Genomic DNA, 21,140 nt, shown 5'->3' with positions numbered 1-21,140 from the left:
ACTCTACAATAAAGACCATAATCAATCTCATTCCCAGCCTTCAGGAGTGTCGGAGGAGGCTTGGGTTGAGTATTAAATATGAGGCAAAAGATAACACCTGCAAAGCAGAACAGTGAGTACGATTGATGTCAATCCATCATCCTGGTCCCTGTCCTTTGACCGACTAGACATTGAGCTCATTATTGTTTAACTAAACAACTCAAGAGCATCTGGTCCAGATGGGGTGACAAACGATATAGTTAAGAATAATCCGGTTCTCTGGTCTGATATCTTAGATCATATGTTTTCTCACATTGTCAAAGATTCCTTCTGCCCGTCTTCATGGTCTTCATAAATATTGATCCCAATTTATAAAATGGGTAGTAGGGAAGATCCACCTAGCTATCGTCCCATCTCTGTCACAGATACAACATCCAAAATATTTGCTACACTGCTACTCTGGGAATTGACCAAGTGGGCGGAGACAATCTATCCCTTTACAGACGGACTTTAGGAGAGGCAGTGGTACGGTGGTGAGTGGATTGGCTCTGACTGCTTGTTTGTCGGATACCGTCTCTCCCACCAGTCGATCGCTTTATGTTGCAATGATAGATCTTTCTTCAGCCTTTGACAATGTAGATTTCTCACTGTTATGGCTGAAACTGCCTAGGTGGGGAATAGATCCGGGCCTACTTGGTTTGATTCAGTTGCTGTATTCTAACAATTGCACCAAAGTTAGACTGAATACAGTTGGAGATGTGTCAAGAATCATCTTCTTGAAGAGGGGAGTGCTCCAAGGATGTTTGCTTGCTCCTACCCTATTAAATGTATATCTTGCTGATCTGTGGGCAAACAGCAAAGAGTGGGGGGGGGCTATGTACCGTTATGGCTGGGTTTGAGGATGAGCTGTATCGCATACACAGATAATTTAGTCTTATTGGACTATATGCCGGCAGGACTTTAGCTTCAGCTAATGGGTCTGGAAAAATACTTGAATCTAAACCACCGCCAGATTAATTCTATGAAATCATATTTTATGGTGAGCACTGCATGCAGAAAAATCCATAACTTTGTATGGAAATTAACTAACAATCCAATGGAGAGAGTGGAGTCAATATGCTATTTGGGCTTAACAATATCGGTTAAACTACAGAGTGAATATTTAAAAAATAAGATTAGAGGAGAACATTTGCTCATGTACCTCATTGTTGAAGGTTACTAAAAGGAAACTATGTGCCTACTCCTTAATTCCATTTATAGAGCTCTATAGAGCCAAGGGTACACCTGTTATTCTGTGAATTATGGAAAGTGAGTGACAGGAAGTTCTTTGAAGTTATTGAATCTAAAATTCTAAAGCGTGCTCTGGGGCTTCTGATCTCAGTTTCAATCAGTGCCATCAGATTGGAGCTGGGATTGACTTTGTTGTGGTCACAGTATATCAGAAGGAGTCTGTCACTTTCAACGACGTTAGAGCAGGCAAGCAAGTCCTCTCTTGGGTTTTATGTGAGGGCACTTCTTGTAAAAGAATCAAATCCGTACCTAAAAAAATCAGGAGACGATGTGATGACCTCCATGCGATTGTTGAGCTTAATGGTCTGGAGCCAGATAGCAGTTGGAAAAAGGAGATTAAAAATTGGGATGGTATAATGGATCTTCTTGATCTAGGCAGGTTGAAATGTTATTCTGGGAAATAACGTTTTCATCTACCTTTAACTGAGGTAAGACCCTACCTAGTAAGATTTCCATCACCCACATTCCAGCATTGGTATCTGAAATTCAGATTAAATTGTCTGCCTACCATGGAGTTCATGGGTCCATGGCTTGGCATTCCGAGTGAAATGCGAATGTGTAGAGTCTGTGGCCTGGGTGCTGCAGAGTCTTTATTCCACGTTGTGCTGTGTTGTGCAATGTTTTTGGACTTATTAATTAAAAACCTGGGGCGATTCGTACACTCAACCTCGCAGATACTAACCCAGAATTTATGGGGTACGCTCATGACTGGTTCACATGTGTCCCTGACCATGGCCCTGGTTAGAATGTTGATGGTCATCTTTGCAGAACTGACAAGGGTATTGGATCAGGGTGTGGTGGATCTTGCTGCTACTGATCTCTAAATACAGAGTTTTCTGTGGTAGTACATATAGTTTTTAGTAAAGACTCTCAGAGATTCTGAAGTAACGTGGCAGCAAGTGTTATGGTAAACATCTTGTTTGTTGGGACATATCTTTTTCTTGTTTACATTTTATTGTTCTTCTGTTTTAGATGTGTTCAGTCTACTTGATATACCTGAGTGTATACATTTTTTAATACTTGTGTAAATGTGCTTTTGTACTGAAAAACACAAAAATGAAAATAAAAAATATTTGCTTTATATTAATGTTGTATTATGATACGTATTTACCTTTCTGTCTGCACCTCCCTTCTTTGCCTTTTTAGCTCCTCCTTCTCCTTTTTCCCAACTATTTCTTCCCCTTCTTCCTCCCATCCCATGTATTGCTTTGTTTTATTTTCAGTAGTGTTTGGGAATGAATATTACCTATCTCGCATTGCCACTTTCCTTAAATAACTATTGACTTATATTTTCTGAATTTAGCAGATTATCATGTAGGGGACTGCAACCTTTGGCTCTCCAGACGTTTTGGACTATCACCCCAAGGATCCATCACCATTGACCATGCTGGCTAGAAATAATGGAAGTTGTAGTCCAAAACATCTGGCTAGATTGCGGACAATAGGTTTATCGTCAACGTTTTGCTATGTTAGCACATTTCAGGTGCAATATAAGAGGACTATTCTTCTTGGAATTAGTTGTGTTTTTCTTTTCTTTCTAAACTCAATAAGCACATGTTTTAAAAAAGGAAGTCTCCTGTCCTTCCAGTGCCTTGGATGCTGCGAGTCTGATTGTGAATGGCAAAGTTGATCAGATTTCCTTATTATGGGGTATTTAACATTGTCCCAATCGTATTACAGGACGAGAGGAACCAGGTCTTGACAGCCTACCTGTGGATTCGCCAAAGCTGGTATGATGCCTACCTCACATGGGACAAGGATGAATATGATGGCCTCGATTCCATTAGGATTCCAGGAAACATGGTGTGGCGACCAGACATCGTCCTGTACAACAAGTACGTGTAACATCTGCTCCGTGTTCTACAACTAATCTATACTAGTAATTTGGAGATAATTAAGAGTTTGGAGGTATTTTCATTTTGCAATCCTGCCCGCCGTAAGGAAGTTAGCACCTGCAGTGGGACTATGGTCAGCGACCTTATAAAATAAATGTGCCCAACAAAGTAGAAGTTGAGATGAGGCGCAAATAAATGCTCACAGTTTAAGTAGAAGAATTGGATAAAGACTATGGAGGTCATTATTCAAATCATTAGGTTTATATATAATGTATAGCATGAACACTGCTTATTCTGTCACATTTGAGCTTGACAGGCATTAGGACGTCGGAGGAAGCATACCAATACATGGGATAAACAGGACCAGAGAGATGAGTAAAAAAGATTGCACTATTTGGGTGCATACATAGTAAATTCACAGCCTTTAAAGCAGGAAGGGGAGTCACAGGAAAAATCGCATTCTAATTATCAGAACGCAGTGGGAGGCGAGGAATTTCAGGTTCAAGGTTATTGGCTGGCCATAAACGAGACAAACCATACATATATGTATAAGTTATTAGAAGAACCCTTCATCTCAGAAGAAGCCAACAAAGGGATTGTGTGACTTGTCTAACATGGTTGCATTACTTCCGATAAAAAAGAAGTGGTGCCACATTTTAATGGCTTGTAGTCTCTGACACTGATCTTCTTGCATGGAGTTTCAGCACAATTCAGCTGGGAGTTAACTAAGGACCACATCACTTCTTGTCAGAGCTCGACCAGAATGTAGGGCAGAACTTCAAGAAGTTGCTGTAGACTCCAGAAAGGTTCCAGGACAACTGCACTCATTTGGACATTGAAATAAACTAATGGTCTCCCACAGGGAGATTAATCTGTGTCCCGTCTTGATATGAGTAGAGGTACAGGGCTCAGTCTCTGGGGTGATCCATCCAAGGCTTAAGGTAGATGATCAATGACAGCAGTGATAGTGGAGAACCGTGCGATCCCCTAGAGCCCACTGGAATAGCAGATGGTGTAAAAATGTCTGCTGCTCCTGTTCTTTTATTTTCCTTTATATAACACAAATGCATGGACCCCAAAATCAAATATCCATTAGAGAGAGAATTCCTACATTCTTACGACCTCACCGCCAGGGGTATGGTCTCTTTCTGTAATATACGTTTTGCCTACTTTGTGTTATTAGATGTGTCAGTTGCTTTTGGCATGGGGAGGTACTCTATACATCTGACTATTTCTCTTTGTTAGGGCTTTCAGGCACTGTTCGGGTCAGATTTGTTTGTAACCTATAATGGTGGATTTTCATCTTCCGATCGTCTTCAGTGTAGTGTTCCACACAGTTTTGTTCTTGACCTCCTCCTATTTCCTCTGTACACTACACACCATTATGATATCATTTCTTTTTTTAATTTGTCCTGTCATTTTTATGCTGACAACACTCAAATCTTTTTTTTTCTGTTTCGCTATGACTCTATTCTGTCACCTTATATCTTAACTATCCAAAAATAGATATTCATCATAATCCTTCTAAAATTGAAACCATCTACTTTCCTTCTTCCCTTTGCCACCTTCTTAAAATGTTTTCCCGCCATCTTATTTTCCTTCATCAACTTCAGCCCATACTCTTGGGCTTATTTTCAACACTTTTTACTTCACACATTCTGTACTGTTCATATTGCTATTTTCTTTCTTTACAATATCTCAGAAATGTCAACCCTTTCTTGCTTTTCCTGCTACTTAGCACTACATTCCAGCCCTTACTTTTTCACAGCTTGATTATTATTCTGCTCTTCTGGTTGGTCTCTTCTAGTTGGTCTTCCATCTTATCAATGCCATCGTCTATATCTTCTTCTCCTGCTTCTTTGCAGAACCGTGCACAATGTTATTCTCGTATTGTGTTTACATGTGGTAATGGGTTGTCCTCTCCTTGACTGTCATACTCAATCACTTTGAACTGTCCACCACATTCTCTTTGCTCCACATCTGCAATCTCGTTTCTACGCTTTCACTTTACTTGCATCTAAACATTGTAATTCTTTGCTTTTTTGTGTGCATTTTGCTCACTCGATTGCCATTCTTCACTCTTTGTTTAAAGAGCGCTGTCTACGTTCTTTGATTCTTCTCCTCTTGATCATTATCATTAAAGGTTTGATATTATTAGCATTAATATATAACTGGTATGACTAAACTACTCTCTCATTAAAAAAAATATAGAGACAGCAATACAATAACATGCCCCCCCCCTCTGTTAAATGTTATGATATGATATGGCATTTATAACACACCTGTACACAAGTGTTTCTAGGTGTGACAAGACAAGGAGGGGAAGCAAAGGGAGGACAAATGAACAATCTTACTAGGCCTTGTGTCATTTAGAGCGCGCAATTGTGAGGAAGAGGGAGGGGAGAAGTGCCAGGGGGGAGTGGAAGGGAGAAGTGCAGGTAACTCAATAAGTGCAGCCAGCGGGTGGCTCATAGTGCAGTGAGAAGAGACTGTGGGGTTGCAGGTACAGACCCTTAAGTGCTGGGGGGGCAGAGGCAGTGTGAAGGCAACTGGACAAGTAGGAGCCTGGGCCTGAGTTCAGAGGGTGGCCAGGTGACTAGTGTGCGGAGCAGTTAGAGACATCAGCAGGGGAGAGGAAGAGAGAAAGCGGAAGTGAAAAGGAAGGTCGTGAGTTGCTTCCGGAACCAGAGGTGGTTCGGCTCAAGTTTGAGAGAGGCATGGAGGCTGTTCTAGAGGGAGGCCCCAGCCAAGGAGAGAGATCTGCCTCCAACTCTGCTAGGAGAAGCGTCTGACCCTCGGAGAGTTGTAGGTGGATGAGCGGAGAGCTTGAGAAGGAAGATGTTTTGGAAGAAAAAGTTGGAGGTAGTGTGGTCCCAGGCCCCAGAAAGCCTTGTGGACGATGCAAAGGGCCTTGAACCTGATCCTTTCAGCCACAGGAAGCCAGTGGAGAGATTTCAGAGCTGGAGACATATGATCCCTGGGCTTGAGGTCAAGGACAAGTCTCGTAGTCCTGTTCTGGATACACTGTAAGGGTTGAAGAGTAGAGTCAGGCAGATTTAGAAAGAGGGTGTTGCAGTAGTCCAGCCTAGATAGGACCAGAGCTCTGGGGACAGTGAGCTTCTGGGGGAAAGTGAGAAAAGGAAGAATACCTCTGAGGATGTTATTAAACACCCCAAACAGTAACCTCTGTGTGCAGGAATGAGCAGCAATGTTATAAATGATTGATTGCTGAAACATGAAGTTGCAACTTCGCTACCTACAGCAATGCAGCATGCAGCAGCTGGTCTGATTTCAGACACCTGTTTTAATTTTAGCATCACCCCAATCTTTAAAATCTGTAATCTGTTCACCTTTGAAGAATGATTCGTGACCAGGAGAGTCAGCAGAGCTTAGAAGGCTTCCAACACAAACCTCCTGGATACTGGCGAAAAGAATGTTAGCATATCCAGTGGCAATGACATGTTTCTGAATGAGAGCATCCTGCAGCTGGAAACCCTACACCAACATCATGTGACATTTCAGCACATGTCCACCAGATGATCCCTTAAATTGGACCACCCTACAACTCTCAATGCACAAAGTCACAGACTAAAAAACACCAGAGAACTCACCTTTTTAAATGCATACCCTGTAAGCATCATATTGGAGCTTTCACTAATAATTAAATTAAAAGTTCCCATGACCAACCTCCTCACAAAAGGGCTGATTCACAAAGTGTCTAGATTGGGGATGACACCCCCTCTCGGGTATGCAGCAGACATGGGGTTAGTAGGCTAATTGGTCCGGCGATATCACTTAACTCCACATGCGACCTCCTACAAAAAGATACATGGGGAACATGTCACCAGGGTGCATTATGAGTGGTGGATGCAACGCAGTTAAGGTGAGCGTTAAAGGTGGCCAGTGATTGGTCAGGGATGGATTTCTCACCCTTGTCATTTTGGACTGTTAACAGCACATGAGCAACAATTGAAGGTGATGAGAATGGCCCAAAGTTTCTGCATGTCCCCCTAAAGTTACTATTCCCTGATTCCCTAGGCCTAAAGCCAGGACATTTAGCTTTCAACTCAACATTGTGTTGTTCATTCCACGGAGATGGATGGGAGTGAAGGTCTCTGTCTGCCCATGTCTGGCTCTAACGAATAAGCATCTCTGTCAGCTGCAAGTCACGTGTGTAGGGACCACATTTTGAATTATTCTGCTCAGTAATTACTGTGGGTGTGGCCTGTATAGTCTTGTTGAAGGTACTTTCCCCCACTGTGCCAGGTGTGAATTGGTGGGAACCTGACCTTCCTGCAACATTTGTTTGTTTGCTTCTTCAGATAGAGTTATGTCCGCTGTCTGGGATCTGTTTATTGTCTGTACTTTTCCAGTGTTGGTTCGAACCTGCCTTTCCCTGCTAACTCTGGCAAACTATGCACTTGCTATCTGTGCTGTTCAGGCTTAGCTCTTTTTGCTGGATCAGCAAGACAGGGTGTCTCTGCTGTCTTATGTCTTCTCAATGTCTCCTATTCACCTAACATGATTGCGTCCTCCATCTTGGTGTACATAGCCACTCATTTTAGTTGCGTTCTGCATTAAGCAAGCGTTTATATGTATTGTCGTGCGACTTGCGTTTCAGCATAGAAAAGAGAGTGTATGTCTTCTAACCTAGTGGATGCAAGCATATTCATTCGTGTCTAAGTGCAATTTCAGCTAGTGCCCATTTATCTTTGTCTTTGGATGAATATGTGCTTTGTGTCTAATGCACCTACGTGTCTTGCCTTTCGTCAAGGCGTCATTTGTCTCTTCCATGATTACAGCTCATCAGGGGTTCCAGTTTATTGTTTCGGTAATGTCATCTGGGTAGAGTCTGTAAGGTTGTCTCAGGGTGTAACGTCTCCTGCATCGATGATACATTGGTGGTGAAGGGGTAGATGCTATGAGTAAGGCACATCGTTCATGTCTATACCATCGAAACGGGGCAAGGGCTTACACAATGATGGCATGTCCATTTGCCTCTCTTCATTACCCCCTCTGGTCGAGTCATTGACCACACCAACTGGCGGGCCATCGCCACAAACAGGTGTCTTGGGGTCCACACTTTTGCAACCCCACTGAGGTTGTTGTGATACTTCACATGTTTATCCACACTTCAGGTCATATAGCAGCACTTCCTGGCTGGCTGGCACCAGACCCAATGTCCCACATAATTGTGGGCATCCCAGGGTTAAAAGTATTTTGTACCTGGATGGAAGAAAGGGCTCTGTTTTAGATGTGGCTGCAGCCCCTCAAAGGTTTGCGTGTTCCCATCAATCTTAGAATTCACGTCTGCTAATATTTTCATTCCTTTTGTTTTCTGGGTTGTCTTCTTACACTATGCTATTGCTACTCTGATGAGACAGAATCCAAATAATACTAACACTAATGCAGCTAGGAAGACCTTCAGACTGGAAAAGATATAGGCCACCCAGTTGTCCTCTGCCTCTAGTGAGTTTGTTTGCTGTTCCACCTTAGTATGCAGGTCTGACAGCAACGTTATTGCTTCTGTGACGGTCCCATTTTTCTCATCATGGGCAGGTTTGTATGTACATCAGGACGGCCCAATTCTTGTGCAGATGCTGCCCTCCTTTGTTGTGATGAGGTCAAGGACATACCTAGTCTGAAGAGTCATAAGCCTCACGGCTTGGAGCTCTTCTTTTATTGTGTTGAAGCCCTTTGCTGTTGAGTTGATTGTCTGTAACTGCTCCCATCTCATAATGTCCAACCACTTGGCATTCACGTTTGTTTAAATTCCAGGAACAACAGAGGCGAAGAACATCTTTGTTCTGCTGAACAGTCTATGCTCCTCTGGTGTTTCGTCGAGTGCCACATCCATCTTTTTGGAGACGTAATTTCGTCTTTTTACTCTGTTCAGCCCCACAGGCCTTTTCTTCCTCAAATGTGAATCTATTTTGGGGAACCCATCTATCTTGATGTCTTTCTGACATACTACCAAGGCTGGTGTGTTCAGTAGCACCAGGGAACATATCCCTCCCCAGTTGAGGGGCAGCTGCATGTAGGCTTGAGAACCGCAGGCCCAGTAGTGATCCATGAACACTGCTGTTCCTACTTTCATGTCAGGCACCTTCAAAATGTGTTTGCAGCCTCTGTTTTCTCCATCTTTCACAGGACCATCATTCTGGTAACATAATGACGCATTCTTGAGGAGTATTTTGGTTAGGGGACCTTCTTCGTTTTATACCCAGGTAAGCAATTTTAAATACTCTGCCCAACACTTGAGGCATTCATCATTTTCGTTCTGAACTACTTTCACTGGAACTGTCAGGAGTGCATGTGCTTTGCATCCCATCAACCTGTGAAGACCTGTCCATATACTAACAGTTGGGGTCCCTCCCTGCATCCTGACATTCCTCCTATCTCTCTTCTTCCACTTTTAGGGCATTGCAATTCCTTTTGTGTCACTATTCTAGCTTCCCCTCTCTGGAGGGAAGTATATATTGTAGCATTTGGTCTGTGCTCCAGTAATCTTCCATCATTGTCTGTGTCCTCATTTAGCTATACTCATATGGAAATGTCTTGTGTGACATTCATCTTAATGCAGCCCAATGCCCCTGAAATTGGTCCCTAGTGGTGCACAGCGCAATATGCATTAGGCACTGTGCTCTAGTTGCTGGGATCTCAGTGGCTATGAATGTCCTGGATGCTCATGGCATAGGGAATGAGGGAACAAACATAGCAGCTCTTCCCTGTAGCCTCTCTCCCCACACGGGTCATATGCTGGTACCACATTTTATTGGTGACGTGGGCTGAACTAGTCATGTAGGCATTCACATGTTTAAAGTTATTATTGATGCTCCATTTGAGCCTTTTTATCCCTTGGGAGGCACTGGTGTGGGGTGGGGTTGTTACTTCAGTTAGTAGGGAAACAAATGTCACATTGGTATAGACAGGTTCAGGTGCATAATACATTGCTGCTTTTCATAATGCTAGGAGGGTAAAGAGATGGAGACAGCAGAATGCAAAAACTGTAATCACAATTGCCTTAGTGGTATAGTTCATGTGTTGCAAGTGTGCACAACCATTTCTTTGTCTATAAGCAATCACTCTGTGTTTAGCAAAATCTACAGCATTATATATTGTATTCATTTTTGTTGTCATTTGCAGTTCTCACCCTTGTGTTTAGATGCTAAACTCTTATGAAAGAACTGTGTTAGAATCGCTACTAGGGTACACTCAAAGATAAACTGTGTTTTAGGGTCATTGTGTAGGACAGCAAGGTGCACCTTGCTCTTCACAAATGCTTGGTAACTACTGGCAAGAAAGGCATAGACAAAAAAGCTGAATGGGCAACATGTAATGTCTGTGCTCCAGTGTGTTAAAACAAACTTTTGCTTGTTTCTTTCACTCTGCAGGTAAAAGTCTTTTTCTCGAAAGTGCAGTTCACTCGTGCCCGGTGGTAGCCTTAGGTAAAAAAGGACAGTGTGCCTACACTAATTCTCTTTTGTGGCTAATCTATTTCTTGTCATGGACCGCGTCTGCACTCTTTGTTCATCGTCTTCTTTGGCTGCTTTGTCTGGGACGTGGGGCCGGGGATCTCACGTGTAGTGTTTGACATCTCTGAGATGAAACCAAGATCTCTTCCCTACATATTGAACTGCTGTGGGCATGACATTTTCAACAGAAACAGGATCATTAAAACCAGGCTTGTACCCTGCCCTATTGAAAGGTTTCAGCAGAACTGTGTCCCCCAGATATAAGGCAGAGGGTTTAATATGTTTGTGTGGGTCTGATGCTTCTCATTCTTTGACCTCACCTGCTGTGCTTGAAGCTGTTGGGAAATAAAAGAAACACCTTCCATCATTGCTGTAAAGTAGTCATGTATTTCAGTTCCCAAAAATTACAGCAGAATTTGGGCCTCAGTCAACACTGTAGTGGGAGGAAAAAGTAGGATATGCATTCAGTGTTCTGTCACCAGCATGAGAAGTTAAATGGTGATTGGAGCCGGGCTGAGTTTGTAGTGCAGAAAGTGCTAGGGGTAGGCAATGGAGCCATCCCTTCTTTTGTGTAATTTTTAGCTTGGCTATTTTCTCCCTGAGCTGGCCATTGAGATGCGTATAAATCCCATTAATTTGCTGGTCATAAGCGTAGGAGAATGTATGCTTAATCCGCACTATAGTGTGATGTGCTCAAAGATCTCATTTATGAAATGCGTTCCATTGTCAGACCGGAGGACTTTGCATACTCCCCATCGTGGGAACACCTCTCATAACAGGTGAGGTCGGGGTGAGTGCATAGACCGGCTTTGATCCAGCGTGAGAAAGGGCATATGACTACTAACATGTATCTGTAGCCATTATACTTTTGAATCATGTCAACATAATTGAGGTGAAAATGTTGGAATGGCCCTGTGGGCCGGGATATTGCTCCTCTAACTACTCGCAATGTATGTCCTGCTGTAAATTGCTGGCAAATCATACAATTAAATACAAAAGTGGCAATATTCTCTGCCAAGTTGGGAGTGATCCAGTCTTCCGCAATCTGTGCTGCAAGACACTCTTTAGTTATATTGGTCGGGTGATGGAGTTTCTCTAATAGGCTCTGCAGTAGTCTGGGGGGCATGCCCAGTTTACCAGTGCTTTCCTGGCAACATAAAGCATTCCTGGGGATACTGAACACCCCCTTCTTCTCCACAGCTCATGTTCTACTGGTGGGGCTCTTCCATGTAATTCTGCTATTTGGGTGATGGGCAGTGAATTAAAAACCTTTCTTCAATATCAAGTTGTGTGCTCTCATGCGTTTATTGGGTGGGGTGTCAAACTCAGTATTTTCAGAAAAATATGCTGCTTTTTCTCCCTCAGCATCTGTGGCTTCGTTGCAGTTGGAGGTTAGGGTCACCCCTCGTATGTGCCGCGCATTTCACAATGGCAATGGTCGCTGGGAAGGGTGGTGTACCTGACTGCTCTGCGCACTGGTCACCTGGTCACCCTCTGAACTCGGGCCCAGGCTCCTGCATGCCCAGTTGCCCTTGCACTGCCTCCGGGCTCCCCAGCACTTAAAGGTCTGTGTCTGCAACCCTACAGTCCCTTCTCTCTGCACTTATGAGCCACCCGCTGGCTGCAGTTGTGAGTTAACCGCACTTCGCCCTTCCCCTCCTCAGCACTTCTCCTCTTCCCTCTTCTTTACACTTGCACGATTTGAATGACACAAGGCCTAGTAAGATCATTATTTTGTCCTCCCTTGTTTCCACCTCCTTGTCTTGTCACGTCTAGAAACACTTGTGTACAGGCACATGTTAATTTCCATATCATTTCATATCAGTTTGTTCAATAGGGTTGTGTGTTGCAGCGGTGTGTCGACAACATATAGGAAGCCCCACTTATTCCACCGTGACAGTCCTGCATGTATTGTTGACTTCACATAGGCAGAGTCAGAATATACTGTGATCTCCTCATCCTCATGTAATGCAAGGGCTACAAAAAGTGCTACTAACTCTGCTGCTTGCACTGAAAAATGTGAGGACAATCTTGCCCTGTCCACTACCTCCAAAATCCCACTACTTCTCGCTTTCACTATTGCCGTCCCAGTATGTCTTTCACTTGAGGTCTTGTCATTTGTCGACGACCCGTCAATAAAGAGTACTCTCCCCCCCCCTCTGAGGGTGTTTTCTCTCAGGTGGGATATGTCGTCATAGTATTTAGTGTTTTTGTCGCTGTCGTGCACATAGTCTCCTTCCTCAAATGGTTCTGCTATGAATGTTGCTAGATTCACTACTCTGCACCTCACTATCTTCACTGCCATGTTTGAAATGATTACTTTGTACCCAGATGCTCTTTGCCTCATCAATGTGCTCTTGGGTTTCTCAAGAATGGCAAAAAGAGTATGCTCACATACAGTGTTTTTGCGCAGCCCAGGGTAATATTTCCTGACTTCTCTAATGTGAAGGCTGCTGTAGCCAGCACTTGCTCACAGGAGTAATGACCCTTCATTACTGGATCTAGGAGCCCACTTTAGTAGACTAACGGTTTATTGTCCAGGGTAGTTTTCTGTGTGAGTACTGCTGTCATCACCATCCCATTAGAGTCTGAGAATAAGTACAATTCTTCATTGTAGTCAGGTTCCCTAAGACCGGTTCTGTGCATATTGCTCTTCTGTACTCTCATTTTGTCCAAGCTATCTCGCTGTTGCCTCTCTGGGCCTCTTTAGGTCCTGCCAGGAGGGGCGTAACGTATGTGCTGTAATCAAATACCCATGCCCTGCAATAATTGCACAAACCCCAAAACAAGTGCATCTGCCATACTGTCTTTGGCTGTGGTGTTTTGGTGATTGCTTCTGCCCTTTCTGGGGTTACCTTCCTGCCCTACTGCGAAATCTATTGCCCAGTGTATAGAGCCTATTACTGACAGTACTGTAATTTTTCTTTGTCCACCTTGTATCTCTTGTCTGCCAAGACTGTCATCAGTTGTATTGAGTCTCGTCTACACTGTTCCTCTATCTCACTGCACAACAAAATGTCATCCAGATACTGAATTACTGTGCTATCCATGAGTACATTCCCTAAATCAATCTGGAGTACTATGTTAAAGATCAAAGGGTACTCACGGTACCCCTTGAGGAGGTAATCTTGCATGTCTCCACTTCTGGTTTCTATATGTAAACAAGGTCAAATCTTGTGATTCTTCATGAGGGGGTATTGAGAAAAATGCATTGTTTGGGTCAATTGCTGTGAAATGTGTGGCTTTCATTGGGATGTTGCATAATATGGGATGTTGCATAATATGTTTGCTGGTTTGGGAACTAATAGAAATTCTGCCACAGCAATGTTGTTTAGGGTGCGCAAATCCTGAATAAATCTTCATGACCCCCCCTCTTGCTGCCTTCTTCACTGGGTACAGAGCCGAGTTACGTGGGGACTCTGATGATACTAGAATTCCTGTTGTACTAGCGCTGAAATCGTTTAAAAATGCCTTCACCTGCTTCCCTGGACATGGGATATTGTTTCACTCTGGGTAAGATTGCTCCTGGTTTTAATTTGATCGTAAGTGCCCATACTCCCTTTAGTAGGCCAATGTCAAAAGGACTGTTGGTCCACAAGACAGCTGGCACTTGTGCCAAGTTGTCTTCGAGAAATGCGGGTGTCTTTTTCACGAGTGCCATCATCTGTGTCACTTCCTTGTGCTAAATTCTCATCCAGTACGTAATGCTTATAGAAAACACTACTTCACTGTCTGAGCAGTCGTCACCGAAGAACTCTTCGTCAGTCAAGTCGCTCAGTTTGTGTCCTTCGTCCAGGGCGATTACTGCTCGCCATGCTCTCCCCTCATCATCTGCCTGTGGAGAATTACTCTCTTATTCCTTATTATGACAGTTTCTAGTCAAAGCAAACAACTGTCCTTCTTCCTCATCCATGGGGATTTCTAGTCTGAACAAAATATCCACGGGTATACTCAATGTTTTACCTTGTATCCCAGGAAGCCATGCAAGAATAAGGCTCACTCCATATTGCAACACATCGGGATCTAGGTGTGCCCCCTCTGTACTGTGTGCCCACAGAATGCTAGGATAAACTCTTGTGTATTCATGTAGTGGATCCCTGGAGTAGAACACACTATCTCCTTTTCAGTAAATGAGATGGTCATGTTGCGCTTACTCATCATATCCCTTCCCATTATGTTCACTGGAGGCTGGCGAAATATAATAGAGGCATGGTGAGATTGTGTTCCAGAACCGTGAGGGGCAATGCGGCCCAGAAAAGCCTTGCACATTTATGGCAGTGCCTGACATTGGGTATCTCCCTCCCCTAACACAGGATCTAGTGGCCCCTGTATCTAAAAGAAAAGAGAATGTCTTGTCACCTATGGTCACCCCCACTTGTGACTCCTCTTGCGGGTCGGGCATGACAGATAGGATGGAATACATCAAGTCAGTCTGTGGGTTGTCCAATTGTGGGTATAGATTAATCTCTGTCCTGGTAAAAGGATTCCCTCCCACTACTGTCACGTTCCCTACCCTGGGTGCGGGAGTCTGTACTATGGTGTTTTGATTCCTAGTCAAGGTATTCTGCTGCATCAGTGCTTGGGGTGTACCTGCGACTGGTGCACCTGCATGTGCATTTGCTGTGGTTGCATCTGAATGTGTGCTTGTGGTGTGCTTTCTGTGGTTGTGGTGGTGCCTGGGGAGCTTGTTGCATTTGTGTTGCATGTGGCTGATACTGCGTGTGGTCTTGGGTGTAATAGTCAGGTTGCTCTGTTGCGTCTGTGCGTGGATATGTCGTCCTCCCTCTTGGTTCTTGCCAATAGTGTTCATCCCTCCCCTGCTTCTACACACTCAGGATGTATGGCCAATCTGCACACATATCCAACATTGTAGGGGTCCCTCATTCAATCCTCCTCCTCCTTTCAGCGCTTAAATCCACCACCTCTCCCTCTGGACACACACCCTCTTCCCCGGGGCCAATGCTTGAACTCTCCCCTTCCTGCAAAACTCCGTCCTGCCATTTGCTGGCTTTGTAGTTGATCCTGCATAACCACCCCCTCTCCGCTCGTCAGCACCGCCCCTTCTATTGAATATTTTGACAACTTTTTCTGAACTCATTTTGCTACATCATGCTTTATTTCCTTGCATTTCTTCTTCCTCGCATTTTCTTGCATTAACTGACAATAGTGTACTGTAGTCAACTGAATCTCTGGCCACGGTCTCGCTTCCTCGTTTTTTCAACTGTTTTTGTACATATTCAGGTAGTCCCTGACTTAATATGTGATAAAATAAACCCACTGTCTTGTCCCACGGTTCACAAGTTTTGAGATGCCAGTGCTCTTGGATCTCTTAAATATATACAATGGGGTCTTCATCATCACACATTTTGTGTGCCGTAATCGCGCTTATGTCTGATGTGTTGGGGCACTGTACTATGAGTGCTTGCAATACGGTTGTTCTGTAGTTATTAAATGGTGCTCTGTCATGTGATTTGTTCTGTGCTGTCACCCCAGGATATCTCGCTCATTTCCAAATGTCGCCCGCTCTCTCCCCAAGGATGGCAGAGAGGAAGCTTTTAGTGTTGTCATCCCTGTTGTCAGTTTCTCTATCTCATAATTCCAAATCCCCCGCCCCTGCAGTTAACATTGGTAATTTACGTCTCAAATTGTCCTTGTCCATTTGGGGCCATGGTATATATTGTGGCCACCCCCCTTCCCTAAACAGCGGGTACTGGGTAATTTGTGCCTAGCTTTTGGGTGCGTCTGGATCTTTTGTCACTGTAAATGCTCCAGTCATGCTCGCCTTCTTCCCTCCTGGTAACTCCCTCAACCTCTGGGCATATGGTGTAACTTCGTCTCAGCTATGCGAGCAGCCCTTTTGGTGCTTAGTGTGTGTCTCAAGGACTGGCCCTTCTCCTTCTGCCTCTTCCTGTCATGAACTGAGGTCCAAGATGAACTTATACCTTCTTCCCCAAGTACGAGCCAGAGAAAAACAAAAAAAATCCCTGGCCGGAAATAGGACAAAAGGTGAGACAAGATACAGCACCGCCAGGCACTCGGTTGCTAGTAGAACACAGGGAATTAGTTACACAAATCTTTAACTATATATACATGTAACCCCCCGTATACATATCATACTTGATCCAGGAATAGACAAGCCTTGAAGTGATGAAATCTTGCTAGGAGTTGTCAACCAACCCAATATGAGGCAAAGTTCTAGGTAGAAAACAGTCCCGCAGGCTCCAATGTTCAATGTTCCAAAAATCCAAGGAAAGTCCAAGAGTTTCAAAAGCAAGTTTCAGGGTCAAAATCCAGGCAATCCAATATCCAGAAAAATAGCCAGTTTGCTACAACCAGTAGGGAAAAAAACAGCTGCAATCCAAAAAATGCCTGAGCCGAAAATCCAGAAGCCAGGAGGTCAAAACGCATATACAGAACAAACGCCACCCACAGCAACAGCTGGGAAGCAAAGGTTTTCAAAAGCCGGTTATTTAAATAATGCCAGGAGGCTTCCTGGTAGATCATGTTACATGGCATAATCACATGACCGTTTCGGAGATCCGTGCATTGCTCAGCGTCCCTGAGGCGCCATGGCAACCTCCATTCCTAGTTACCATCAGTGATTGGAGGAGGGATGCCAGCATGCTCGTTTCCAGTGTGGGACCATCTGCAGTCCAGGTAGGGTCACTGCAACCTATGCAAAACTCCTGGTGGTCTGGGAAAGGAGTGCTGTGTGTGGCACAGAACAACTGGCAGCCCACAGGAGGGCTGTCATTCGCGGTCGACAGGCACGTTTGTGACACTTCCCCCTCGGACCATTCTGCCACCTGTTCTAAGGCTGCCCCCTCCGAGGGGCCCAGTATGCTTCTTCCCTCTTCCTCATCTTCACTTGCCTCTTTTTCTTCGTCTGACCCCATTGTCCCACAACTGTTCTCACTGCCCTCATTCTCGTCACTTTCAAAATTCTGTCATTTTAACATACTTCTCACTCTTCGTCCATTCACAGCACTGTCTAACGACCCTGGTTCCTCTCTTTGTGGAGATCCCACTGTGCTTCTCGCTGCCTTAAATGTAGCCCCGCCATCCCTCCTGCTTCATTGTAAAGCTCCAATCCTCCTTCGTATCCCTTCCACCTCATCCTCGTCAGGAAGCGTATTATTTCTTATTATATCTTCCCTTTGCCTAAGTCGTCTTTCCTGGCTCCTCTCTCTTTCCCGCTCCTACCTTTTATTTTCTTCCTTGCTTTTGCACAGATGTTCTCGAACAAGCCTTTCCACCTCCCATACCTTCCTTGCTTCATTCAGTTGCACCTATCTCTCCCTTTCTGCTTCTGCTTCTCTTCCCACCCTCTCTAATGCCTCTTTCGGCTTCTCACTTTCTTCTTTCTTTTTTCTCATCGCCTCCCTTTCCTTCTCCCTCTTTGCATCTTCTAATTCCCTCCTTCTTCTCGCCTGCCGCCTCCTTTTCTTCCACTTGTTCTATCACTTTTTCCCATTATATTTCCTCTAAACTCCTTTTCTGTCATGCTTCTTCTTCCTCTCTATCACCTTTGTCTTTAGATTATCTTTCTCTGTCTTTAGGGACGGTCCTATGCTCTCTGTCTAGTTTGAGTAATAATCCTCCCATCCATTCGCTCTTGTCCGAGGCTGTCCCTTCCTTGAATCTCTCTGCTGCTACTTTCGTCGGTAATTCGCAGTGCTCCTTATACTCATTGCACATGGATAGTGACTTTGAATTATTGAAGTTGGCTCCATTTATTGCATATTCGCTGCAATATGCGGGAGGTGCATATACGGGGGTAGTGTACCATGCTGCTGCCTTTAATTCTTTCAATGGGTAAAATCCCTGTCCCTCACTTGGCGGCTCGGTGCTGTGGGGAGGAGGCCCCCGCCTCATGCTGATTCAGTATCCACTCTCTCATGGGTGGGTCCTCCACATTGTCCCTGAACCTCTTCCATAGTTCTATAACCGCTATCCTGCTTTGTAACTTTTTACCCTTATATACGTCTCGTAAATATGTGGTCATGGGTTGCAGCAAAACTGCTCTCCTGGGGTCAAGGTATGATCATCTTGTCCACTCTTGCGAGTGCATTGTGCACTATAATTACACATTTTGACTTTATACTGTGAAAGCAGAGTGTCTTCCATGATGGTCTGTCACTCTTTTGACTGACGATACTCATGTGACCTCAAAATGGGCTTTTTGTTCTGTACCGCAAATATCCTCACTTTATTTTCACAATCCTTTAGCAACCATCAATATATTTTCTCCACATTTCAACACTTCTCAAATCTTCCGAAATCAATTTGGAGCATGCACCACAGACGCCGTCCCTACTCCAAACTCTGCCCTTTAAGGCCATTACAAACCTCCACATGATATGAGAGTGTATGTCTTCTAACCTAGTTGCTGCAAGCATATTCTTTTTGTGTTAGTGCAATTTGACCTTTCTGTGTATCTTAGTGGTTCGATGAATATGTGCTTCGTGTCTAATGCATCTCCGTGTATTGGCTTCTGCCATGACGTTATTTGTCTCTTCCATGATTACAGCTCATCCAGGGGTTCCATCGCCTGCAGATTTATTGTTTCTGTGATTTCATCCGGGTAGGGTCTGTAAGGTTGTCTCAGAGAGTAACATCTCTTGCATCTGCGATACAATGGTCGTGAGGGGGTAGACGCTACGAATGAGGTACACCGTTCATTTCTATACTGTTGAAAATGGGGTGAAGGCCAACGCAATGATAGGCACGTTCATTTGCATCGCTTCAAAAGAATTAGGTAGGTGAAAAAAAGAACAGACGAGAAGATGCACTTTGTCAGTGTGACTCTAAGAAATACTCTAGTGACAGAGTTCTCAAAGTGATAATAGCAATTTTTATTAGCTGTGTTAGCCTCCACCTTGAATAAAATGGGCCTCATTACGAGTTGGGCGCAAAGGGACCGTTAAGGACATCGTGTCGGTAATCCCTTTGCGCCCTATTCCGAGGTCCCTTAGCGAGTCCCTTCCTTAACGCCTGGTTTTACCAGGTGTTATGGACGGGTCCCTTTAAGGGACTACAGAGCTAATAACGGTACCGCAATTTGCGGTACCGTTATAAGCGCCTTCCCATTGAGCCCTATGGGGGCTGAAATGGGAATGGGGAATGGCTTTTTCAATGGGGATTTACCGGTTCCGCAAAGGTCGCAATAGACCGGTAAGTCCCCATTGAACAAGGGCGGACTCGGTACCGGTATTGGAGGTACTCTTGGCGCTAATAGCGCCATGACTACCTCCAACCTCGTAATGAGGCCCTGTGTGTTGGGCACACATGCCTGACACTAATGTACCATTGGCTCCCAACACCCACATGGGTGCTGAAAGTGCATTTCACTATGACAGTCCCATCACAGTGTAACGTCTAATGATCTCTTCCATTCCTAGGCCTGTTTGAGGCCTGAAAATGCAAGTGGAATAGCAGCGGTCCATAATGCTGCTGTAACGGTAAAGATAAATATACTGAAGTGTCAGAAACAAGCCTCCTTTTCATCGCACGTACCCCTGCACATGTCCCAAATAAGCACAAGAGAACGCCTTCTATTTTCACATATGTAAACGCACATCCCATTTATGAATAAGGAAATGAGTGAAAAGACCCACTTCAAAACCCCGGGTCTGCACAATGGCGCCAGGGTGAAAAGGGCACTTGAATGTGTGCATCTAAGATGCACACATTCTGCTGCTCTTTGTAAAATATGTCCTTCCTTTTTTGATGTAATAGAGGGGGTGCACTAGCACACACCCTTCACTTGTGTCAAATAAGATTTGGTGAATTCGTCCCAGAAAATATGTACATGAATGTAATCACTATTAACCATGAGGTCCAGAGATGGTACTCAAAGTGATTTTCCAGGATTGTTGCATTGTTCTACACATTATTTACTGTGCATTTATTTAAGCCAAAATGTTTCATATAATATATGAGGCATGTGCCTTGTTTCCACAACATTGTGCAGCCCTGTCTCCATTACCCGTACTTGCCTGCTTTATTCTTAGCATAACTTAGCGGGCCAGTGGTCTCTATTTTGTGGTAGGTGACCCTTGTCCAAGTTAGTGGACCTGATCCAAAGGCAAGGGCCTCTAATAAGGGCAAAGGTCACCTAGCACACAACAGTGCCTGATGGTAAGTCCTCTGGTGCAATTAGGGCTTGTGTGGGGGGAAAAGGTCAGCCTTCCCTGGGCCTTCCTGTGACACAGCTTGTTCAAGGCTCCTTTATTAGTTCCCTTCTGTGTACACATCACAAAGGGGGGGGGGCAAAACATGCAGTCTTTATACATGGTTAGAGTCTATGTTCTAAGCTTGCTAACTATCTAGATATCTGGAAGCTGTGAGAAGAATACAGGAGCAGCATAGAATGTGAGATTGTACTGTGGATTCCAATACTTCTGATTGTCTGCATAGAAAAAAAACAATGTTCTGGTGCACGCTTCTACCTCGTGTGTTTGTTTATTTATTTATTTAGCATTTGTAGCGCGCGCCAATCCCGTAGGTATCTGGGCGCTGGAGAGCAGGTCATACACATTACAGGGTTATCAAAGATAAC

At 44.3% G+C, this 21,140-nt stretch overlaps 1 protein-coding gene across 1 annotated transcript in view; it reads left to right on the top strand.

Annotated features, from left to right (window-relative positions):
- Positions 1–21,140, top strand: part of CHRNA9 (cholinergic receptor nicotinic alpha 9 subunit) — a 172,678-nt gene that overhangs the window by 62,221 nt on the left and 89,317 nt on the right. The window contains exon 3 of the mRNA XM_069631768.1: positions 2,950–3,104. Coding sequence (XP_069487869.1) covers positions 2,950–3,104 — 155 coding nt within the window. The remainder of the gene's footprint in view (positions 1–2,949; positions 3,105–21,140) is intronic.

Source organism: Ambystoma mexicanum, chromosome 6q, assembly GCF_040938575.1.
Source record: "Ambystoma mexicanum isolate Mex_15411 chromosome 6q, UKY_AmexF1_1, whole genome shotgun sequence".
NCBI classification, from domain to species: Eukaryota; Metazoa; Chordata; class Amphibia; order Caudata; family Ambystomatidae; genus Ambystoma; species Ambystoma mexicanum.
Note: the sequence above shows the minus strand (reverse complement) of the source record. Positions and strands in the feature narration are given on the sequence as shown.